The 18,922-nt window shown below is 36.8% G+C and overlaps 1 protein-coding gene and 1 long non-coding RNA gene across 6 annotated transcripts; one reads left to right on the top strand and one right to left on the bottom strand.

Moving 5' to 3' along the window:
* Window positions 1–414: 414 nt before the first annotated feature.
* Window positions 415–3,360, bottom strand: LOC113041888 (uncharacterized). Its single transcript, XR_003275478.1, has 3 exons — window positions 2,958–3,360; window positions 2,433–2,601; window positions 415–1,512 (listed from the first exon to the last, which is right to left on the bottom strand). It is a non-coding gene; the product is annotated as an uncharacterized LOC113041888 (long non-coding RNA).
* Window positions 3,361–4,321: 961 nt separating this feature from the next.
* Window positions 4,322–18,724, top strand: LOC113049867 (zinc finger CCCH domain-containing protein 7A-like). Of its 5 annotated transcripts, none has more exons than XM_026212573.1 (23): window positions 4,322–4,451; window positions 6,896–7,001; window positions 7,302–7,341; window positions 7,428–7,625; window positions 8,159–8,317; window positions 8,398–8,478; window positions 8,635–8,688; window positions 8,799–8,838; window positions 9,754–10,037; window positions 10,127–10,370; window positions 11,720–11,757; window positions 11,846–12,017; window positions 12,133–12,291; window positions 12,370–12,575; window positions 12,845–12,945; window positions 13,921–14,102; window positions 14,185–14,255; window positions 14,336–14,472; window positions 14,781–14,886; window positions 15,015–15,123; window positions 16,026–16,156; window positions 17,455–17,618; window positions 17,706–18,724. In XM_026212573.1, the coding sequence occupies exons 2-23, from the start codon at window positions 6,934–6,936 to the stop codon at window positions 17,893–17,895; spliced, it is 2,934 nt and encodes a 977-aa protein (XP_026068358.1). In that variant the 5' UTR covers window positions 4,322–4,451; window positions 6,896–6,933; the 3' UTR covers window positions 17,896–18,724. The 5 variants fall into 5 exon arrangements, with proteins under 5 accessions (XP_026068358.1, XP_026068383.1, XP_026068367.1 ...); XM_026212598.1 differs by having other exon boundaries at window positions 4,334–4,451; window positions 6,871–7,001; XM_026212582.1 differs by lacking the exon at window positions 4,322–4,451 and adding an exon at window positions 4,537–4,667.
* Window positions 18,725–18,922: the final 198 nt, after the last annotated feature.

The raw sequence follows: 18,922 nt of genomic DNA, 5'->3' as shown, positions 1-18,922 counted from the left end.
ATTTAAAGCTCCAGAATGATCCATTCATCATGTTCTGTTGTATGCTGAGTAATAGGCTACCTCTTTAATGCTACATCAGTCTAGGCATAAACTGTGTATTAAAACCCACTAGCTTTCCGTTGGGACTTTCAAAGTTATAAGAGTTTGAAAGTATTCAGATTAATTATATGACAGTGTATTTAAAAGGTATTATAATATTTGTAATTCCTTCATGGTTAAAATACTTAAAAACTTGGCATAACTAGAAAATGTTGTTTTCATTATAAAAATGGCCATTAAGGTTTTATTAATTAACATATTTTTTTTTCCAGGTTTAGAAATAACCCTAGTGGGGAAAAAATGTATTTAAATACATTTATTTTGTGCCAAGTAATACATTAACAGGCTGAGATCCGACTAAAGATATACTGAAGTGTATAAGATTGTGCTAAAGTGGAACTATTGCAAGTATACTTTAGGTGCACTTTAAATATCTTCCATTCAAAGATTATTATACAGAGATCATGCAGTCCTTGTTAATGGTGATATTAAAACATTTTTGGCAGAATATTAAGAAATGTGCATCGTGCAATGAATAAATATTCCAAATAAAGTATAATTATTATAAGTCTTAAGTGATATGTCTATACTATTATAAGTACTATTTTAAATAAATTATGGCATAGGGTTTTCTTATAACTTCACACTTCCATATGCATATCCAAGTTTTTCAAGGCCATATGATCGGGGTGGGGCATTGTTAATGAGGGGGATTCAAATAAGAAATATCTTTATGTGAAGTTGTTTTGACTTGTTTTTAGTCATCCTAAATTAGGGGTGTCCACACTCTGTCCTGGAGGGCCACCGTCCTGCAGAGTTTAGCTCCAGATTGCCTCAACACTCCTGCCTGGAAGTTTCTAGCATGCCTGGTAAGACCCTGATTAGCTGGTTCAGGTATGTTTAATTGCTGTTGAAGCTAAACTCTGCAGGACCCCGACCCGCAGGACCGACTGTGGAGACCCCTTTCCTAAAGCAGCTGTATGTATTTTGCAAATTGTGTCTGCATGCAGAGGTCCTGACAGTACTCTACCTATTGTTTATGACACATTTACATTAATAACTAAATAACTCTCCCCACTCTCTCTGCAGTGCCAATCAGAAAACGCTCTGATGTCATGACTGAATTTACGTAGCTAAGAAATGAGCAATATGGTGATTATTTTGCACGTTTTAATCTATTCGCTTTCGAAAGTCAGCTATGCAAATATAAAATACACATATGTGGAAAATGGAAATCATTTGAACAGAATGAAGTCTGTAATCAACATCGAACATACAATACAAGCTCAAAAAGATTTGTTTGCCAAATTTCAAGTAAATGACATTAGTAGATGTGGCAGGTAGGACGAAGATATCCACAGAGGAAATCTGGCCACAGAGCATAATTTCGGTTGTACGGTGCCTCTCGGAGGCATCTGGCTGCTTCCCGGTCACATCGGCAAAGGATATTCGCACATCTGTCATTAAACGCATCTGCATTGAAGACATAAATCATAAAATTGTCGGCTGTGTAAAATGAGTAGTTTGCATACAGTGAAGGAAACCATATTTTAACCATGCACTAAAACCATCACTTCATGCTTCTTCAACAATATACTGAGTGTTTCCTATCTTGTGGTTTGGTAAAAACACTGCCTCTTTTCAGCCTGAAGTCTTCCATCTGTTATAATTCACACCCTGTATTAATACTACTTCCTGAAGCTGAAGGAAAAGACTAAACAAAAACATTCATAGTCATATTTTCCCACAAGTTCACATTCCTCTTTTAAGGATTGCTGACTTTTTCCTCTTTCTTATTTTGACCCCAAGCTATTATAATGTAAAACCTGATTCTAAAAGAATGAAAATATGGCGGTTTAATATCTAAATAACACATCATACCACAGTCAGACCCATTTTCTTCACAAGTTCACAGATAACTATATGTTTTCGTCTGACAGCCTGTGAATTCTGCATACCCATAACAGCAGTCATGTCTGTGGCAACACCTAAAGAAGAACAAATGACCTTGAGCTTATCTGTAAATGAAATGGCACAGAGGACCTAGCCCAGTTCTGTCTGGTTTTCATTTTTTTTTTCTCATTATGTAACATATAATTCAAGTAGACTTGCAGAAATACAGAGCGATGTCATATAAGGTGGGCCGCTGAACATTTCAGACAGATAAACTGCTGAGTAAGATTAGACACAGAAATCCCAAATGTGGTGTAATAATATCAGCAGTTATTCGTGTTCAACCATTCGTTCAGTCATTCGCTGTCATGAAGAACTGCAGTAATATCCTTAACTGAGGTTAAGGGAAAATTTCATATATTATGTGTGGGAGAGCTGGGAGTAAATAAGCCTTTTCTGAATGTCTGAGGTAATGCCACAGATATGGACAAGTGTCTTACCAGTCTGCTCTGTCTCTTGGCCACCCTTGACCCCCGTGACCACAGTAACATCCATACTTTACATAAGATAAAGCTGATCGTCCCATGCTGCACTTGATCACACCAGCTAGCTCCAGCAAACCCCTTCTGCTCCGTGAAGACGTCTGTGGCTGCAGGGAAGCCATACTGACTGAAAGGAGTAAAAAGGAGAACAAAGGGGTTTATAATAGTGTAACCAATTTTTCTTTACATTTATATTTATTCATATAGTAGACTTTTAACATTTTATGCTGCATACTTTTAGAACAATTTCCCATAGTCTCATAAAGCTATGTTGTTATGTTACCATATGCCCAAAAATGATACATTTATAGTCATTTATTGTAACTGTCTGCAGGACTTATGGAATGACTTAAAATCTATTGTCCAAACGCACGCACAAACACTGCGTCTATAGCGACCCAGTCTAATAATAAATAATAAATCTGGATGTGATTTAAGAAAGCAGTGTGAGTGAATAGTTAAATGAGACGTGAGCAGCATCACCTGTAAAGAGCAGGAATGTGTGACACAGCACAGTCATTGTGCTCACAGGTAACTTCTCAGTGGCGCGTGAGTTCTTCAAAACTCATTGGCGGAAGTTCGTTTTGAGTGCGCGTGGTGTGCAGCGCATTCTTTGTAACTTTCCACGCAGCCCGCACCCGAAGATGCACGAGTTCAGGGCGATTCCATCAGGTACATTTTGACGGAAAAGAGTGCATAGTTTTTTTGTGTTTTTTTTGCATAGTTTGTCCAACGCTTTGTATTTTAAGTACGTTCTATTTATATTGTATAAAAATAGAATTACAATTAATTTACATACTAATACATTTTTATATTTGCTTAAAGCGGTCTTGTGTTTGATGCGAAATAAAGCCACTAATTTAAGATTGTTTTAACAACTTCCTTACCTCCAGTGACAGTCCATGTGACCAAGATCTATTTTTTACGTGTTTTTTATTTTTGTTTAAAAAAATTACATATTGACTTTTTGACTCAATTTGTTTTAATAGCATCTTTGTGGTATTGGCCAATCTGTGCAAAAGCAGATTCAATATCCATTTTATTATTCAAAGCAGAAGCACGTTTAAAAATCCATAAAAATAGACCACTGACTATTTATAAGAAGGATTTTTAGGAATATTTATTTATTTTTTCCAGGTGTTTCACTTGTATTTGAATTGTTTTTTTTTTTTTTTGTACTAGAATGTGCATAGCAATAGCTAGACTACTATTAGCCTATTCAACGTCACATAAGACGCATTCATTTACTGATGTTCATTACACTGTTAAATAATATGGTTATTGTATTTATGAATGTACATAGTTACTTAATTGCAAATTAAATACATGTTAAAATCCTATGGTTATTGTATTTATGAATGTACATAGTTACTTAATTGCAAATTAAATACATGTTAAAATCCTATATCTATCTATCTATCTATCTATCTATCTATCTATCTATCTATCTATCTATCTATCTATCTATCTATCTATCTATCTATCTATCTATCTATCTATCTATCTATCTATATTTATTTATTTATTTTAAACTAAGCTTGCCATCAGTTTGAAAATGACCGCAGCGGTTTTCGAGTACGTCTGAAGAGGGCACTGTCTGTAACCATCTTCAGCTACTTACTGAAAAAGTGAACAAGACGTCACGACAGTGTTGCCAAGTCCGTGGTTTTCCCGCAGTATTTTCTCCAGTATTGGGCTAACTCAACACTATTACTGCGGGTTGAAGCGAGCCCAATCTTGATATTTATCCCCTGGAATGTGAATTTTACTGGAGGATCCCCGCTATTTTTTTTTACCAGGGAAACCCCTCGAAACGCGAATGGGCTTGATATGAGTAGCAATTGGGAGGGTTTTGTTGCAACAACCTGGCAACCGAGGATCACGTTGCCCATAGAAGAGACAGGACTGACGAACACATTAAAACATTAGCGATTTTATGGAGCGCTCTCTTTTCCGCTGAACACTGATCTACTTACGGTGAGTGTTTTTTATGGTAGTAATACATCGATTTTTTTTCACGTACAAATGCTCGCGTGGCCGCTGTTAAACTGATGTGGGTGGGCAGACGTGCGCGGTAAAAATGCTAACGTTACCATGCTAGTTTACCTAACGACTGTTCACACAAGAGTTTGTATGACCAACCATTTGGCTAGCACACAAGACCTACGTGTTCCTGGTTTCACGGATAAAAAGGTCAGAGTCTCGGTGCAAGTCTTGCAGCAAAAAAAAGCCCACTGGCATAGGCAGTTTGTGAAAACATTTGGATATACATTGTTTATGTTTCAAAGATAAGAGAGCTCCTTTTTGTGGACAGTGCGTCAAATGCGCGCTCGAACAAACGTTAGGATCCCCGGCTCACTTCAGTTTGAGACACACTTAATTAGTGTTTCTTTATTACAGAAGCTATCTTTATGAACTATGCTAGAAGTTTCTCTGGCTAACGTTACATCAACAAATATGAGACGCCTCTTTTTGGTGAATTTCCCTTGACTGCCTCCAAGGGGACCAAAGTTAAGGAAGTAAGTTATTTTATACTGCGTCCCTTACTGGTTTACCGCGTGTTGTCAGAAATGCAATACAGCGGTGTCCGATTTGGAAGTGAAGCATTATTTTCTGTCGGATAGTTTGAATGAATCAGTTTGGAAAAAACCTGAACAGAACGACTGATCAAACACTGAAGTGAGTCGGGCTTGTAAGTTAAAATAGGCCGAGAACCGATGGATGAATTGATAGTGAGAACCTCTTTACAATAATCCAGATCTTTGAATTTATTTGAGCGTTCTTTACATTATAAATACTTTAGATTTATATTTAATTTACTTTCTAAGTTGAATTGTTGTTGCAAGAAACGAACTAAAGATCAAATAAACAGTAACGTGTATTATCAAATGCGTATTTGAGAATGACACGTTTTTACATCATCGTTAATCACAGGGTTCCTACGCAGTTTGGAAATATATTGAATTTGTACGGGAAATAAGAATGCAGAGAGTATGGGAAAAAAAAGTCAATTTCCAGACTTTTGCCCCCCCATTTAGATTTTTATGTTAGAAAATTAAGAATGTAATGAAAATATACTTATCATAGAAGAAGTGTGTTTTCATGACAGGTGTTTAGTGATTTCTTTAGTGATTGTCAAACACGACTGAATTAATTCAAGGTGCACTTTTTCATTATGCAGGACATGATATATATGACTAAATTGTAAACTTGAAATGTTTCCTCTTGCCATGAAGATGCTGACTGCTGCTGACATGGCGTTAAATCATAAATAAATACATTTTCATTATGCAGAAATGCAGGTTATAGGCATCTTGGGGTTTTCTTCATGATGTTTTTAGCACCGTAAAAGGTAAAAAAAAATAAAAAATGTATAAACTTGTGTGTGCATGAGAAACCAATAAACTTAGCATATTGGAAGATGCAAACTGAGCCACTTAATGCGCCATCAACACATTTCGAGGTGTTGTTTTATTTTGGTCGCCACAGAGTAGGCTATGCATTTAAGCAGACATAAGGCCTTGAAATATGATGTACTGCCCTAAAGAGCCAAATTTTGCACACTTTTACCGTACCAGTCTTCCTTGAACTTGGCAAATAGGACAATGCACACAGCTGTATTTTTCCATCAGCCCATGTCATGACTCATGTCATTGTTTCTCCTTGGCTACAAAGGATGCATTAAATTGGACATTAGGCCTTGATTTTAGAGGTGTACCACCCTAAGAAAAGCCACATTTTGAGCAAAAATATCTCCATTAATTCCTGTGCCTCCATGTAAACTAAATTTCTTCATGGTAAGATGGCAGTGACACATAAAGTAAATAAGTTATAGTATATATAAAACTAAAAATTGTAATGATTAAGCACACACAAAAATTCCCATGTGCATCTCAATATTTTCTTGAAGGCATAAAAAGTTTGTGCGTGCAAAAGTCTGTTTTTTTTTTTTTTTTAGGGGCTTTGTATGTTATCACTTCAATAAATAAATCAATAAATAAATATAACTATTCACATATGTCTGTGCTATATACCAAATATGAAGCTGAAAATAATTTTCTATTAACCATTTGTTAAATATGGTCTGAAAATATACTGAGAGGTTTGGTAATTTGTTGATGTATATATTTTTGGATGGAAAATGTGTAGGATCCCTGGTTCAATCACCGAATCGGTTCTTTGGAACAAACTGTTCTGAAGAACCAGGTTACACGAAGAAAAGTCGAGCATCCCACCACTGTTGAGAAATCATTGCTTTTTTTAAATTTTTAAACAGAGCAGAATGCAAATACTTTCCCAGTACTTTTCCTATTCCTATTTCGCAATATGACACGTGTCAATACGTGTTACTTAGGCAAATCTATGTCAAGTCAATGTATCTGTCTGATTTCTGTAGGCCTGTATATTTATATAAATCATAGGTGTTGACTGCAGTAAAGTCCTACAAGCAAATAGGAAGATGTCAGCCACAGGCCAGGAGCGAAGCAGCCGATGGCAGGACATTCAGAAGGGCTTGCAGTTCATTCAGTAAGTAAACCTGTGAACTTCAAGTTTTGATCATGAAGAGATGACTGAAGTGGCTTCAGTTTGTGTTATAGAGGCAAACGGAGAAATAGTTTCAGACTGACTTCATCCTCTTATGTTTTATTTCTGTCCCATGAAAAGAATTTGGTTGCTGTTCAAACATTTTCAGGAATGCAAATTAGACCCTGCTTGGTCACCCAACCTCTCTAATTCATGACATGTTGATTCCCCACAAATCTGTCATCGCTCACGTTCTGCGCACCTGTGTTTTAATGGTTTCAATTTTTTTTTTTTTTATCGTAGGTCTACCCTGCCTTTTCCTGGCCCTCAAGAGCAGTATGAGGTATGTGGTTTCCACTCACCATCAATCCAGCACTGATCACAGTTGTGGATTAGATATTTACATTATGAATTGATTTTTTCCTCCAGGTGTTCATCCAGAGTTTGGTGAGGAATCTGTTTGGTGAGGGAAATGATGTGTTCCTTGAAGGCGAATGGACGCGATCTGTTGAATTATACACAGAGGCCTTAAACATAGCGGAGTATGCAGAATCAGAGGACATCATCATCTCTCAAGACCTGAAGGAGAAGCTTTTTGCGAACCGTGCTGCATCCTACTTGAACATTGTAAGAATCCACATTCAACTGGATGTGTAAAGTTGGTCAAAAATGACAGCAAGGGTATTTATAATTTTTACAAAACCATTTATTTTCAACTTTTTTTATTCATTAAAGAATCCTACAAGCATGTATCACAGTTTCCACAAAAATATTAAGCATTTTTTAACATTGATAACAATAAGAAATGTTTCTTGAGCTTCAAATCAGAATATTCAGATGATTTCTGAAGCAGCATGTGACACTGAAGACTGAAAATTCAGTTTTACCAACTCCAAGAATTTACCAAGAATAAATTACATTTGAAAATATATTGGAGTAGAAAACTGATATTTTAAAGTGTAGTTATCTCCTTTTTTACTGTATTTTTGATCAAATGAATGCAGCATTGCGGAGAATAATAGAATACGCCCTAAAATATTAAAACAAGCTTTTGAATTTAATTATACAAGTAAACAGTGTATTTCCATGCGGTGTTTGATGACTGCTTATGCTGCATAGTTTTTTAATTCACTGTAATGTGTTTGTGGTTATTGATACAGGGACTGCACGATCAAGCTCTAGAGGACTCTGAAAAAGCTCTTCAACTCAATGAAACCAACTACAGAGCGCTTTACCGGAAGGCTCGATGTCTAAAAGAAATGGGAAGACATCAAGAGGCTTATGAGGTGGTTGCTAAATGCTCCATGGCAGTGCCTCAGGTCAGAGCACTTAACTCTTAGCTTTTAATCAAGCCTTTTTGTATTCCTTGGTTCTTCATCATGTTTCATTTGCCTTGTAGGATACTCGTGTGATTGAAATGACCCAGGAACTTGCCAAAATGTTGGGGTTGAAAATCCGTAAGGCTTATGTCAGAAGCAAGGTAAAAAACAAAACAAATAGGCTAGCTACTTTCTAGCTAATTGGGGAAAAAAAGTATTAATTTAGAATAATTGGTTCTAAGCTGGGGAAAATAAAGCTTATAATCTGTGTAATTATTTGACCAGTCTCTTTTTTTTTTTTTTTTTTCTGAAATCAGCCTGCCTTAAATGTTTTGCCCTGTTCAAGTCTGTCAGGAGCCGGTAATGATAAGGTAAGATGCTGGATATGTGTGTGTTTAAAAATAATGAATGTAATAATGAGTTTCATTCAAATCTTTCTTTTTTTTTTTTTTTTTTTTTTTTTTTTTTTTTTTTTTTACAGCATTCTCCGAGCTCTGCCTCCGTAGAGCATATTGAAACGGGTAAGTCAGTGTATACCACCATGAGAAATGTATATTACTGTTCAAAAGTGTAGGTGTCACAGTTTTTTTTTATTTTTACATTTGTATTTTTTTTTTAAGGACGTTAAAGAGTTGAAAATTACCCTATAAATTACTTGCCCTCGAGTCATCCTAGGTTTATACGACTTTCTTCTTTTAGACGAACCCATTCTGAGTTATATTTCAAATCGTCTTTGATCTTTCAAGCTGTTTAATGGCACTCAGCGAGTGTTGCATGCATCAGTCCAAAATGATTTAAATAAAAAGTGTCTCACACGGCTCCTGGGGGTGAACAAGGCCTCATGTAGCGAATTGTTTTTGTATAAAAAAAAATAAAAAATCCATATTTAAAAGTAATAATCACTTTAATTTAGCTTGCACCAACAGTTGTAGACAGAAGCAGTTCTGGGAGCTTGACATATCGATGTCAGATCTGCGCATGCACCAGTGAGTCTCGTGAAAACAAACATTTGTTAACAGGAGCAAAGTTTCCTTAATATAGCAAAGGAAAGCCAGTCTTCTCTTGGCTTATATCGAAATCCTCTGACAATCTTTTCAAATCCTCGTTTTGTACTTCTAATTAGTGACCGCTTTTTTGTTTTGATCTTCATTCAAAAGCATTTAAAAAAACAGACTTCGGAGCGCTAATGCATTAGGGTTGGTCTGTTCACTTCTCACTGCTGTGTGTGCGCACTTGGATGGGTTAAATGCAGAGCACCAATTCCGAGTATGGGCTTCCATACTTGGCAAATGTCACGACTTTCACTTTTCACTTTCATTGTGAGGTTTCACTGCAGACATTGCTCAATGGCAATTTGGTAGACATCACCCAACCCTACAATATATATAATACATCTTCAAATAAGTCAGCTCAAGAACGCCTTCTTGTCTCCACAGAAGTGGGCCAGTATATGCAGGGTATGGGCGGCCCGGTACAAGAGTGTTCTACAGTAAGCAAGATGGAAGAAGTAGAGTCTAAGCCTCTTGTCAGTGTCAACTCGCCAACGGTCGTCCCAGTTGAGACCAATAATCCAGAGCCTGTTCCCATGCCCGTACATAATGGAACCAGGCTTAATGACTCTTACACAGTACCAGACACCCACTTGGACTATGATACAGATATTTTCGGGGATGAACTGGATGAGCTGTTGGACAGAGCAAGTCCTTCTGAGTCCTCTTTGGTAAGCTTGAGGAGGACCACATTTCTTCATCTCTTTTTGAGTGCATACAAGAGATCATGTTAATGTTTGTCTTTTTTCTTTTCACCCAGGATATTCCCACAGTGGAGGGACCTATTCCTTTACCAACCAGTATTGCCGTCAGTAGTTCGATACAGAGTTCTTTGCTCATGCCTTCTCACCTGGGCCATCCGTTTTTGAGTATGGCTCCACAATGCACAGTCAGTTTGCCCGCACCGTATCACAATTCAATTTCATCGTATTCTCTTGGTCTGGACACATTTTCTTCACCTCTGGATTCATTGGATAGTTTGTCAATTTCAGAGTCTCCGACAGGTGCGTTGCTCATGACTCATCTCATCTTAATCCCAAAATTTACTTTGGTTTTTGTATATATGCTAGGGGTTGCATACAGTAGCCACGTTTCCACCGCTGGAATTTTACCCAGGAACTAGGGACTTTGGGCTGGTACTCCGTGTGTTTCCACCAAAGGAACCAGGATCTAAATAAAGTTCCGGGTAAAAAATTGCCCCTCAGAAAGTCCCTGTTTGCGAGCGGGTGGGACTTGGGCGCTAGACATGCTGATTGGTTGAGTTCACGCACCAATTATTTGGATGATTTTCAAAATATTACTGTTATTGTGTCATGAAATGTAGTTTTAAAAGTAATTCAGGCGAGAATGTGTTTGTTTAAAACTCAAATAAGTGGTTTATTTATAAAGCCAGCGCCTATTTGAAAATGTGTTTTGCCGATTTCGGAGACGATCTGCGGGAGCTCAGTTATCATGTTTACCGACGAGAGCAGTCTTGACTTGGCTAGTCCTTCTGACATAGCCACTGGCTCTGATGTCTCTTTAGTGGTTAAACATAAAACATAATTTGTTTTGGAAAATCTAACATGTACTCTTTTGACTTTATTCGATTAATCTATTAATATATTAAAGATTAAAAGGCAATACTGTTTGATATTAAATAAAAATGTGTGCATTTAGCAGACACTTTTATCCAAAGCGACTTACAGTGAATATAATATTTAGTTTCACTGAAATGTAGGCTATATAGGCCTAAAGTTACACATTTCCCTGAACTTCATTTTTGCAGCTATTAATATGTTTTAATGAAAACGTCTCGTCTGCGGGAGATCACACTCACGAGTCAAACTCGCAAAGTCCGAACTACCGAGAATGCAAGTCCGAATTTTGCATACTTATTATTGTGAAACACGGGCAGACTTACATTACCAGACTATTTGCCTAATCTTCACAGTACTTTTGACCACAGTGGAAATGCAGAAAGCTAAAGGTGTGCGGGGAAAAATGTTCCTGCAAAAAAAAAAAAAAGTTCCTGGTACAATTGTTCTGGTTTAACCAGGGTCCAAAATTAGTAATTTGCCTTAACTTAAAATGCTGAGTGAATTAGGATAATGTACCAGCCAAAAATATATGTAACCCCTTAGTGTAAAATTATTGAATGTTTCCTGGAATATTAGTGATGAATTGCCTCATTCATTGCAACTTAATGTATTATATTGTAGGTGCTGTGTAGTGCTTTTTAAATGTAATTATCAAATTTGGCTCTTGACAAATGTTAGTTTGGGAACCTGCGGCTACTAGGGGTTTTCTTTTTTCTTTTCTTTTTTTTTTTTTTTGCTCATTTGTAATTTTTATTTATTTTTTATTCCATAAGGACGAGATAAACCATTTAGCCAGCATCATTTTATGTCGGTAAGAGTTAATTTACATCAATATGATAAACATTGTCCTGATTATTCAGCTGTGCTGTTTTGTTAACCTTAGTCATTTGCTTTTTCAGATGAGTAATAGTGACATGTCAGTGTCAACCATTCCACCTATCGGCATGGGTTTCTACACATCCGATGGGACATTTGTGCAGGATTATCCACCGCAGCTAGACCTTGCCAAGAACCCACTTGCTGATACCCATGAATTCAAACAGGCCTGTTCCTCTTGCTACATTAAAACTGGTAAGCTGCAGTCATGCAGGAATGTTTGCTAGGCAGCGCTTCCAGAGTATGATGTTTAACGACGCAAACATTGAGGTTTTGCATAAGGTTCTTTATCTTCTAAATGTGTTTCCAGGACCTGGAGTGCTGGATTACGCTTACCATCCAGAGGACCACAAATGCAAAAAAGATTTGCTTTTGGGAAGAAGCAAACATTCTGAACTTCCAACATGGAAGCTTATTCGCCCAAGACCCACAAAAAACCAGTACATGGGGCCTTATTATATTTGCAAAGGTAATTGCAGTGATCTCCTTTGAGAATTTATTTTATGGTATCACAGATTTACTAAAATACTCAAATTCTGCTTTCTAGATGTGGCGATGGGACAAGAATGCCGGTATCTTGGCCATTGTACCTTTGCTTATTGCCAAGAGGAAATTGACGTGTGGACGTTAGAACGCAAAGGCTTCATCTGCAGGGAAAATCTGTGTGATCCTTATGGGTCTAAACCTAAGCTCATTTTGACAGTGCCCAAAATCTTACAGGAGCACCATGGGATATTTATGTTCCTCTGTGAGGTAAAGTGTGCCATTGTTTTTAATGGTTTGCTTATTATTGCTTTGAATTAATAACTAATCCATGATACACCTGAAGGTCAGCTGGCTAAAATAAATCATGTTTATGAGTAAGCCCTTTTTCCTGTTCTAGATTAGTTTTTTAGCAGCTGACTGTCTTTAACACACCTTCTCATTGCGTCATTGAACTGGAATGACTGGTTTTCAAAGGAATGGATTTGTATGGAAGAATCTGTATAAATACCTAACAACATGTGTGACTTGGTCTGTAGGTGTGCTTTGATCACAAACCCCGAATAATCAGCAAAACCAGTAAGGACAACCCCGGTCTATGCTCTCACCCAGTGACAAAGCATGTGTTTGAGGAAAAGAAGTAAGCATCTCTTCTTGTGAAGACTTGTCCAGACACTACATGTGCAGATTCATGCTTTGCAGTGAATGTCATTGGTCTGAATTAATGACTGTATCGCTCCAGATCAGGGCTGGGCGATATATTCAGTGTCTTTTTGTTGTCAGTAGGTCAGCGTCACACCCACACATTGTCATGACTTGTATGAGAGTCTTACGAAGTAGACTATTTCAGTAAATAATATTCTATTAAAAAGATCAATTATTAATATTATACAAATAAGTATGCTATTAAAATAATTAGTTTATTATTATGTAATAAAATAGTAATATGCTATTAAGGATAAAAATACTAACTCAAACTGTTTTTTTTTTTTTTAAATGATAATTCAAATAAAATATATTACATTTTATTAAGATTTTAATTTGACATTAAGTATGTGATGGTTTCTGACCCATTGAAGCCATTTCAGAGAAAATAAAAAAGGTAACATACAAAATTAAAGTTCATTGAAAGTGTGTGTGTGTGTGTGTGTATACATACGCCAACAGTCGTTTTTTTTTTTTTGGCAAAAGCAGATAACACTGACAATGTAGACGTCTGACAAACTTTGTTGTTGTGATTACAAGCAATACAGGGAGCTTAACCCTCACAACTGTAACATGCTGCTTCAGCAAGGTTCCATGGAAAAGTTTAATCTTTTTTTTTTTTTTTTCGCTTTTACGATATCACGGGTTCTTCAAGTTCGTTGAAATTATCTATCATCAAACACTTTAGTCAGCTTTGCTGTAACTCCTTTAGACGAAACTCCTCTCAGCTAGCACTTTTTTTTCCGAAAGTGACTAGCAGCCTTGTCACCTGACCTGAATTAGGAGTCATTATTTTTACTGGTTAAAATATTTTTGCTTAAATCCATTTAGGGATGACATTTTTTTAAATCTATATTGCCTGGCCCTAGGAGTAGTAGTAGTAGAATTAACACTTCTTTTTATTTCTCAGGTGCCTTGTACACTATTTAAGGGACAAAACAGTCAGGTTCTCCAAAATCCGTCCATACTTCCCTCATTACCAGATGGATCTGTGTAGGCATGAGGTACGGTACGGCTGCCAGCGAGAGGATCTCTGCTTTTATGCCCACAGCCTCATCGAGCTCAAAGTATGGATGATGCAGAGTGAAAAAGGTGAGCTGCTGCCCAGGACTCGTGGATTATCTGTCACGAAGGCTGATAGGAAACACTTAACTGTTGTGTTGGTTTGTTTCAGGTATCACACATGAAGGTATTGTCCAGGAGTCACAGAAATATTGTAATATGGATGCTGCTGTTCATGCCCAGGTAGAATTTATACATGCATACTGATGGATAGTATAGACCTGCGAGAGAAGTCTAATGGCATTATTATGCCAATCCCATAGGAGCTTCCACCAGCCCTGCGCAGATTTGGTCCAGCTAACCTGAAGATGCAGTTTGTATGTGCTCAGTGTTGGAGGAACGGCCAAGTCATCGAGGCAGACAAAAACAGGAAGTATTGCAGTGCAAAGGCCCGGCACCCGTGAGTCCTGCTCCTATGTATCCAAAAATGAAAATTCTGTCATCATTTACTCAAATTTTCTATCAAACCCACACAACCTTTTTTCGTGGAACAATAAAGAAGTGATTGTGAAAGTGAATGGAATAACGTGAATCCACTTTCATTTTATAGGTAAAAATGGCCAGTACATTCTTCAAAAATGTCTCTTTATTATTCAGACCATTTGAATAAATGATGACTGAATTTTTGGTGAACATCCTTTAACAAAACTATGATTTAAGTGTAGTATTCTAATAATATCTCATAATTTGTCACTTTCTGTTGAGCAGTTGGTCTAAAGAGAGACGGGTGGTTCTGGTTAGTTCTATTGAACGGAAAAAGTGGACTACAGTTCGACCTCTCCCAACAAAAAAGCCTATTCCTGCTCAGTTTGAAGTAAGTGTATTTTTATTTCATGCAACAAAAAAAAAACCTGGCCATTGTTTTCTATATAAGAAGATATTGGTGGTTCATAATATCACCACTGTCTCTTGATAATAATAGTTGTTCCTGCATGTTTGCAGATTTGTTTGCATGTGGCAGCTGGCAAAAAGTGTCAGTACATTGGAATCTGCTCTTTTGCTCACAGTCCGGAGGAGAGAGATCTATGGACCTTCATGAAAGAAAACAATAGTAAGTTCACTTTGCCTTTGAGTGCATGACAATGTACACATTCTGTTTCGTTTGATTACAGAGTCATGTTCAGTGTTTAACTTTTGCTTTAGTTTATCTTTATTAGTCATTGTTTTCAGATGACAACAAATCAATACAGTGAACATTATTATGATGTACAATGTTTGTTTGTTTAAAGTAATATTTAATCAAGATAGTCTGACTTGCTCTTCATCCTGAACAACTTTCCTGTTCTGTTGGCGTCAGTCAGTATTAACAACAGCCCAGTGACTGTGAGCTTATACATACAGTACTCTTCAAGCTTGTGGTCAGTAAGACGTTTTTTTTATAGTGTTTATGAAAGAAGTCTTTTTATGGTCATCAAGGCGACATTGATTTGATCAAAAATACAGTTAAAACGGTAATGTTGTGGAACATTATTACAATTTTGGTTTTCTATTTTAATTGTCATTTTATTTTAAACTTAATTCCTATTATGCAAAGTCTAGATATCGGCCTGGTTTCATGGTCACATAGTTCAATGAGGGCATTTAATTATCTTTTACAAGACAAGAAAAAAAAAACATAACTGGTGTGCATCTTGAGACAAAATAGCTCAGACATGCATTTTAGTCTTGGACTAGGCTTAAGCCTAGTTCTAAAATACTTCAGTAGATTAACTCGTGTTATCACCCATGGCCAGTAGTTCAAAAGTAATTAGATTTAGATTTTCATCTGTCGGATGGTTTCTAATCGGGATTCTGAAAATGCATTTGATCACACAATCCAATCTTGGTTTTGATCTGGATCAAATAATCAGTTTGTGTTCAAAACTTTATCGTAAAGTGGCTAAGTGCTTACAGTTACTGATATAGTAACCGATTTAACATGCATCTCTTATGTTCTTGTTTGTGTGCATGTAGTTGCAGACATGGAGCAGCTGTATGAAATGTGGCTGCAGTCTCAGAAGCCGGGCTGGAGCGAGGAGAACAGCAGCGGTGCCCGAGAGAATGGCAAACAGATTCATATGCCCACGGACTATGCTGAGGAAGTGGTATGAAAACTTGAGCAGCATCCATATTTCCACACATTATCACGCTCATCTTACTCTGACACAACATTGCTTGCAATCTTGGAGTGTCCTGTGCATGTAGGAAAGGAAATTGCAAAACAGCACATTTCCATGTTTTTCTCAGTTGTGCTGCGTCTTTATATTTTTAGTTTGTTGTTTCAGATAAAAATAGCTCCACTTAAAATGCATCTCCACCTCTGCAATGTGTTCCAGTAAGTTGTGCTGCTCCTAGCCGTTTAAACTCTAAACACGTCCTGTATGTAAAATGTATGAGATAGAGTACAGTGAGTGAAATAGTAATTGTGTCATACTGGAATTGCTTGGTAACCTTATTGGGAGCATTGTGTTGTAACTTTAGAAGTATTCATGAATCATGTTAGAACACCAACTGATTAGCACAAACTCAACATCATCTGTATTTCAGGCAGTGAGTTTGGCCTACTGGGCCAAATGTCACACAATGCTATTAATATTCATGAGCAAATCTTTCACTTAAATAGGACTTTAAATAGTAAATTACAGCAAACATGAGGTGGTGTGTGTGTGGCACATTAATTATACATCTAAAGACATTTGCTATGTTATGTAGTACATAGCTATTTTAAATTATTTATAAAGTTTTAATCTATATTTTAATGTTCATAGTCTTTTTTTAAACTACTAATAGAATGTATTATAAAAATTTGTTATAAATTTACTGTCATTCAGAAATGTTTATGACGTTTTTATTTGGCAATGACATTATTTGCTTTTCATGTCTCTTTTGATTTAATGTTACCAAAAGATTTGTTTCAATACATTTTGTTCTTTAGAAGTTTCTATTTATCAAATAATCCTGAAAAAAAAAAAAAAAGTGTCCGCAAAAGTGTTACGTAGCACAACTGTTTTCGCCATTGATAATATAAAAAATGTTTCTAGAGCATCAAATCAGCATATTAGAAAGATTTCTGAAGGATCGTTTGACACTGAAGAAAATTCAGCTTTACGTAAAAAAATTCTATTTTAACATTGAAATATCAAATTTGTTTCAAAAACATTAAATAATTTCATAGACCCCATACTTTATTCGAGTTTCTCACAAGTATTCAATCTTTCAGTTTCAGTAAAAATATTCAAAATCTTTATCTGTGAAGGTGTATAATGTATCATAGATGTATATCAAGTGTATATGTAAGAATTCTGCAGAAATTCGCTGCATCTTTTCTGAAAGCAACTGAAATCTTCAGTTCAGTCAGTTTAATGAATGCATTCCTCTTAACGTCTACATGCTGTTTTATCAGGCTGGCAACCATTGCTGGTTGTGTGGGAAGAACTGCAACAGTGATAAGCAGTGGCAGCAGCATATCACCTCCGAGAAGCACAAAGAACGAGTGTTCAACTCTGAAGACGATCAGAACTGCTGGCAGTATCGCTTCCCCACAGGAACCTTCAGAGTTTGCGAGCGGTCAGTCTAACGCTAATGTGTAACGCTACTCATATCTCATTAGCGGTTAACCGCTGTCACTAACGGATTGGTTTGGGTTCGCTCCAGGTTCCTCATGGGCACCTGCACGGAGGAGGAGCTTTGTAAGCTGGCACATGGAGACGAGGAGCTGAAGGAATGGAGGGACCGAAGAGAATTCCTTTTGATGAAACTTGCCAAAGCTAGAAAAGATCACTTGATAGCGCCAAATGATAATGACTTTGGCAAATATAGTTTTCTGCTTAAAGATATTAAGTAATGTTTTAATGAATCTGTTAAAGCAGGGTGTTCTGGAACTATGATGTCTTGAGTTCAGTATTGAAGAGAGGCGAGCGTGGTGTGGCTCTCTGGAGGAGGAGGACATCCACCTCCTGGGTTTTCACCGAAAGCACAGAGCTGGCCTTGTGTTCAGAGTAATCACAGCTTTGTAGCTTTTATCACCGGTTAGAAATATACGCGCCATCGCCTTTTATGTTTCTTTTATTAAATAGCAAACAGCGATCATCTTTCAGGAACTGGCTTTTGCTCGTCAAACCCAAAGCTGAAGTGCAGTATACGTATGGCAAGAAATAGCGCATCTGAGATTCCCGTGGCATTCCCACCTTTTTTTTTTTTTTTTTTTTACTTAACTGGGATTTGTTTTGGAATGCTGGGTCCTGAATCTCTGTTGTTCTACATCCACAGCGAATTACTATGTTGTGTGCTTGCTGTGTTAATGCCTGTTGGTGTTATATATGGACCTACGTAAACACAATAAAGTAGTCTTCTTTTCAGTTTCCATAATTGCTGAAAGCAGAGCTCTAGGGTATTACTGCCACCTCAGTGTATTAATGAAAATTAAAAAGTGGAGGTGGCATGCTGTTGGCGAATTATGTCAAGACATGCTTGATCCACTAGGGGGAGAGGGAAGACCTGCCAGCTGCATCTCTGTATTTTAATAAATGCTTTGTGTTGGAGATATGCTGTGCATTCCCTGTAATGATTATTTGATTTGATTTGAATTTAAGTGCTTATTTAATCTAATGACACTGTTTGTGTGTGTGTGTGATCAAAGCAGTCATATGACAGTAAAAGAATGGTCCCAGTGATTTCTATTTCAAATAATGCATATGGTTTCTGAAGGATCACGTGATTCTGAACTTCCACCCTTGCATCACAGGAATAAATGGAATTTTAAAATATATTCAAATAGAAAAGCTGCTTTTAACTGTAATATTTCACTAATTGCTGTTTTTTTTTTTTTTTTTCATCTAACCAACCCCCATTATAATTAAAGTAAAAATTAG

The sequence above is a fragment of the Carassius auratus genome, chromosome 3 (assembly GCF_003368295.1).
Source record: "Carassius auratus strain Wakin chromosome 3, ASM336829v1, whole genome shotgun sequence".
NCBI classification, from domain to species: domain Eukaryota; kingdom Metazoa; phylum Chordata; class Actinopteri; order Cypriniformes; family Cyprinidae; genus Carassius; species Carassius auratus.
Note: the sequence above shows the minus strand (reverse complement) of the source record. Positions and strands in the feature narration are given on the sequence as shown.

Bases quoted from the DNA above. Each gene is read 5' to 3' on its own strand.
- LOC113049867 (XM_026212573.1), top strand. From the start codon at position 6,934: ATGTCAGCCACAGGCCAGGAGCGAAGCAGCCGATGGCAGGACATTCAG. The intron at 8,479-8,634 runs GTAAAAAACAAA...TTCTGAAATCAG, and splicing joins AGGCTTATGTCAGAAGCAAG to CCTGCCTTAAATGTTTTGCC. The intron at 14,103-14,184 runs GTGAGCTGCTGC...GGTTTGTTTCAG, and splicing joins GATGATGCAGAGTGAAAAAG to GTATCACACATGAAGGTATT.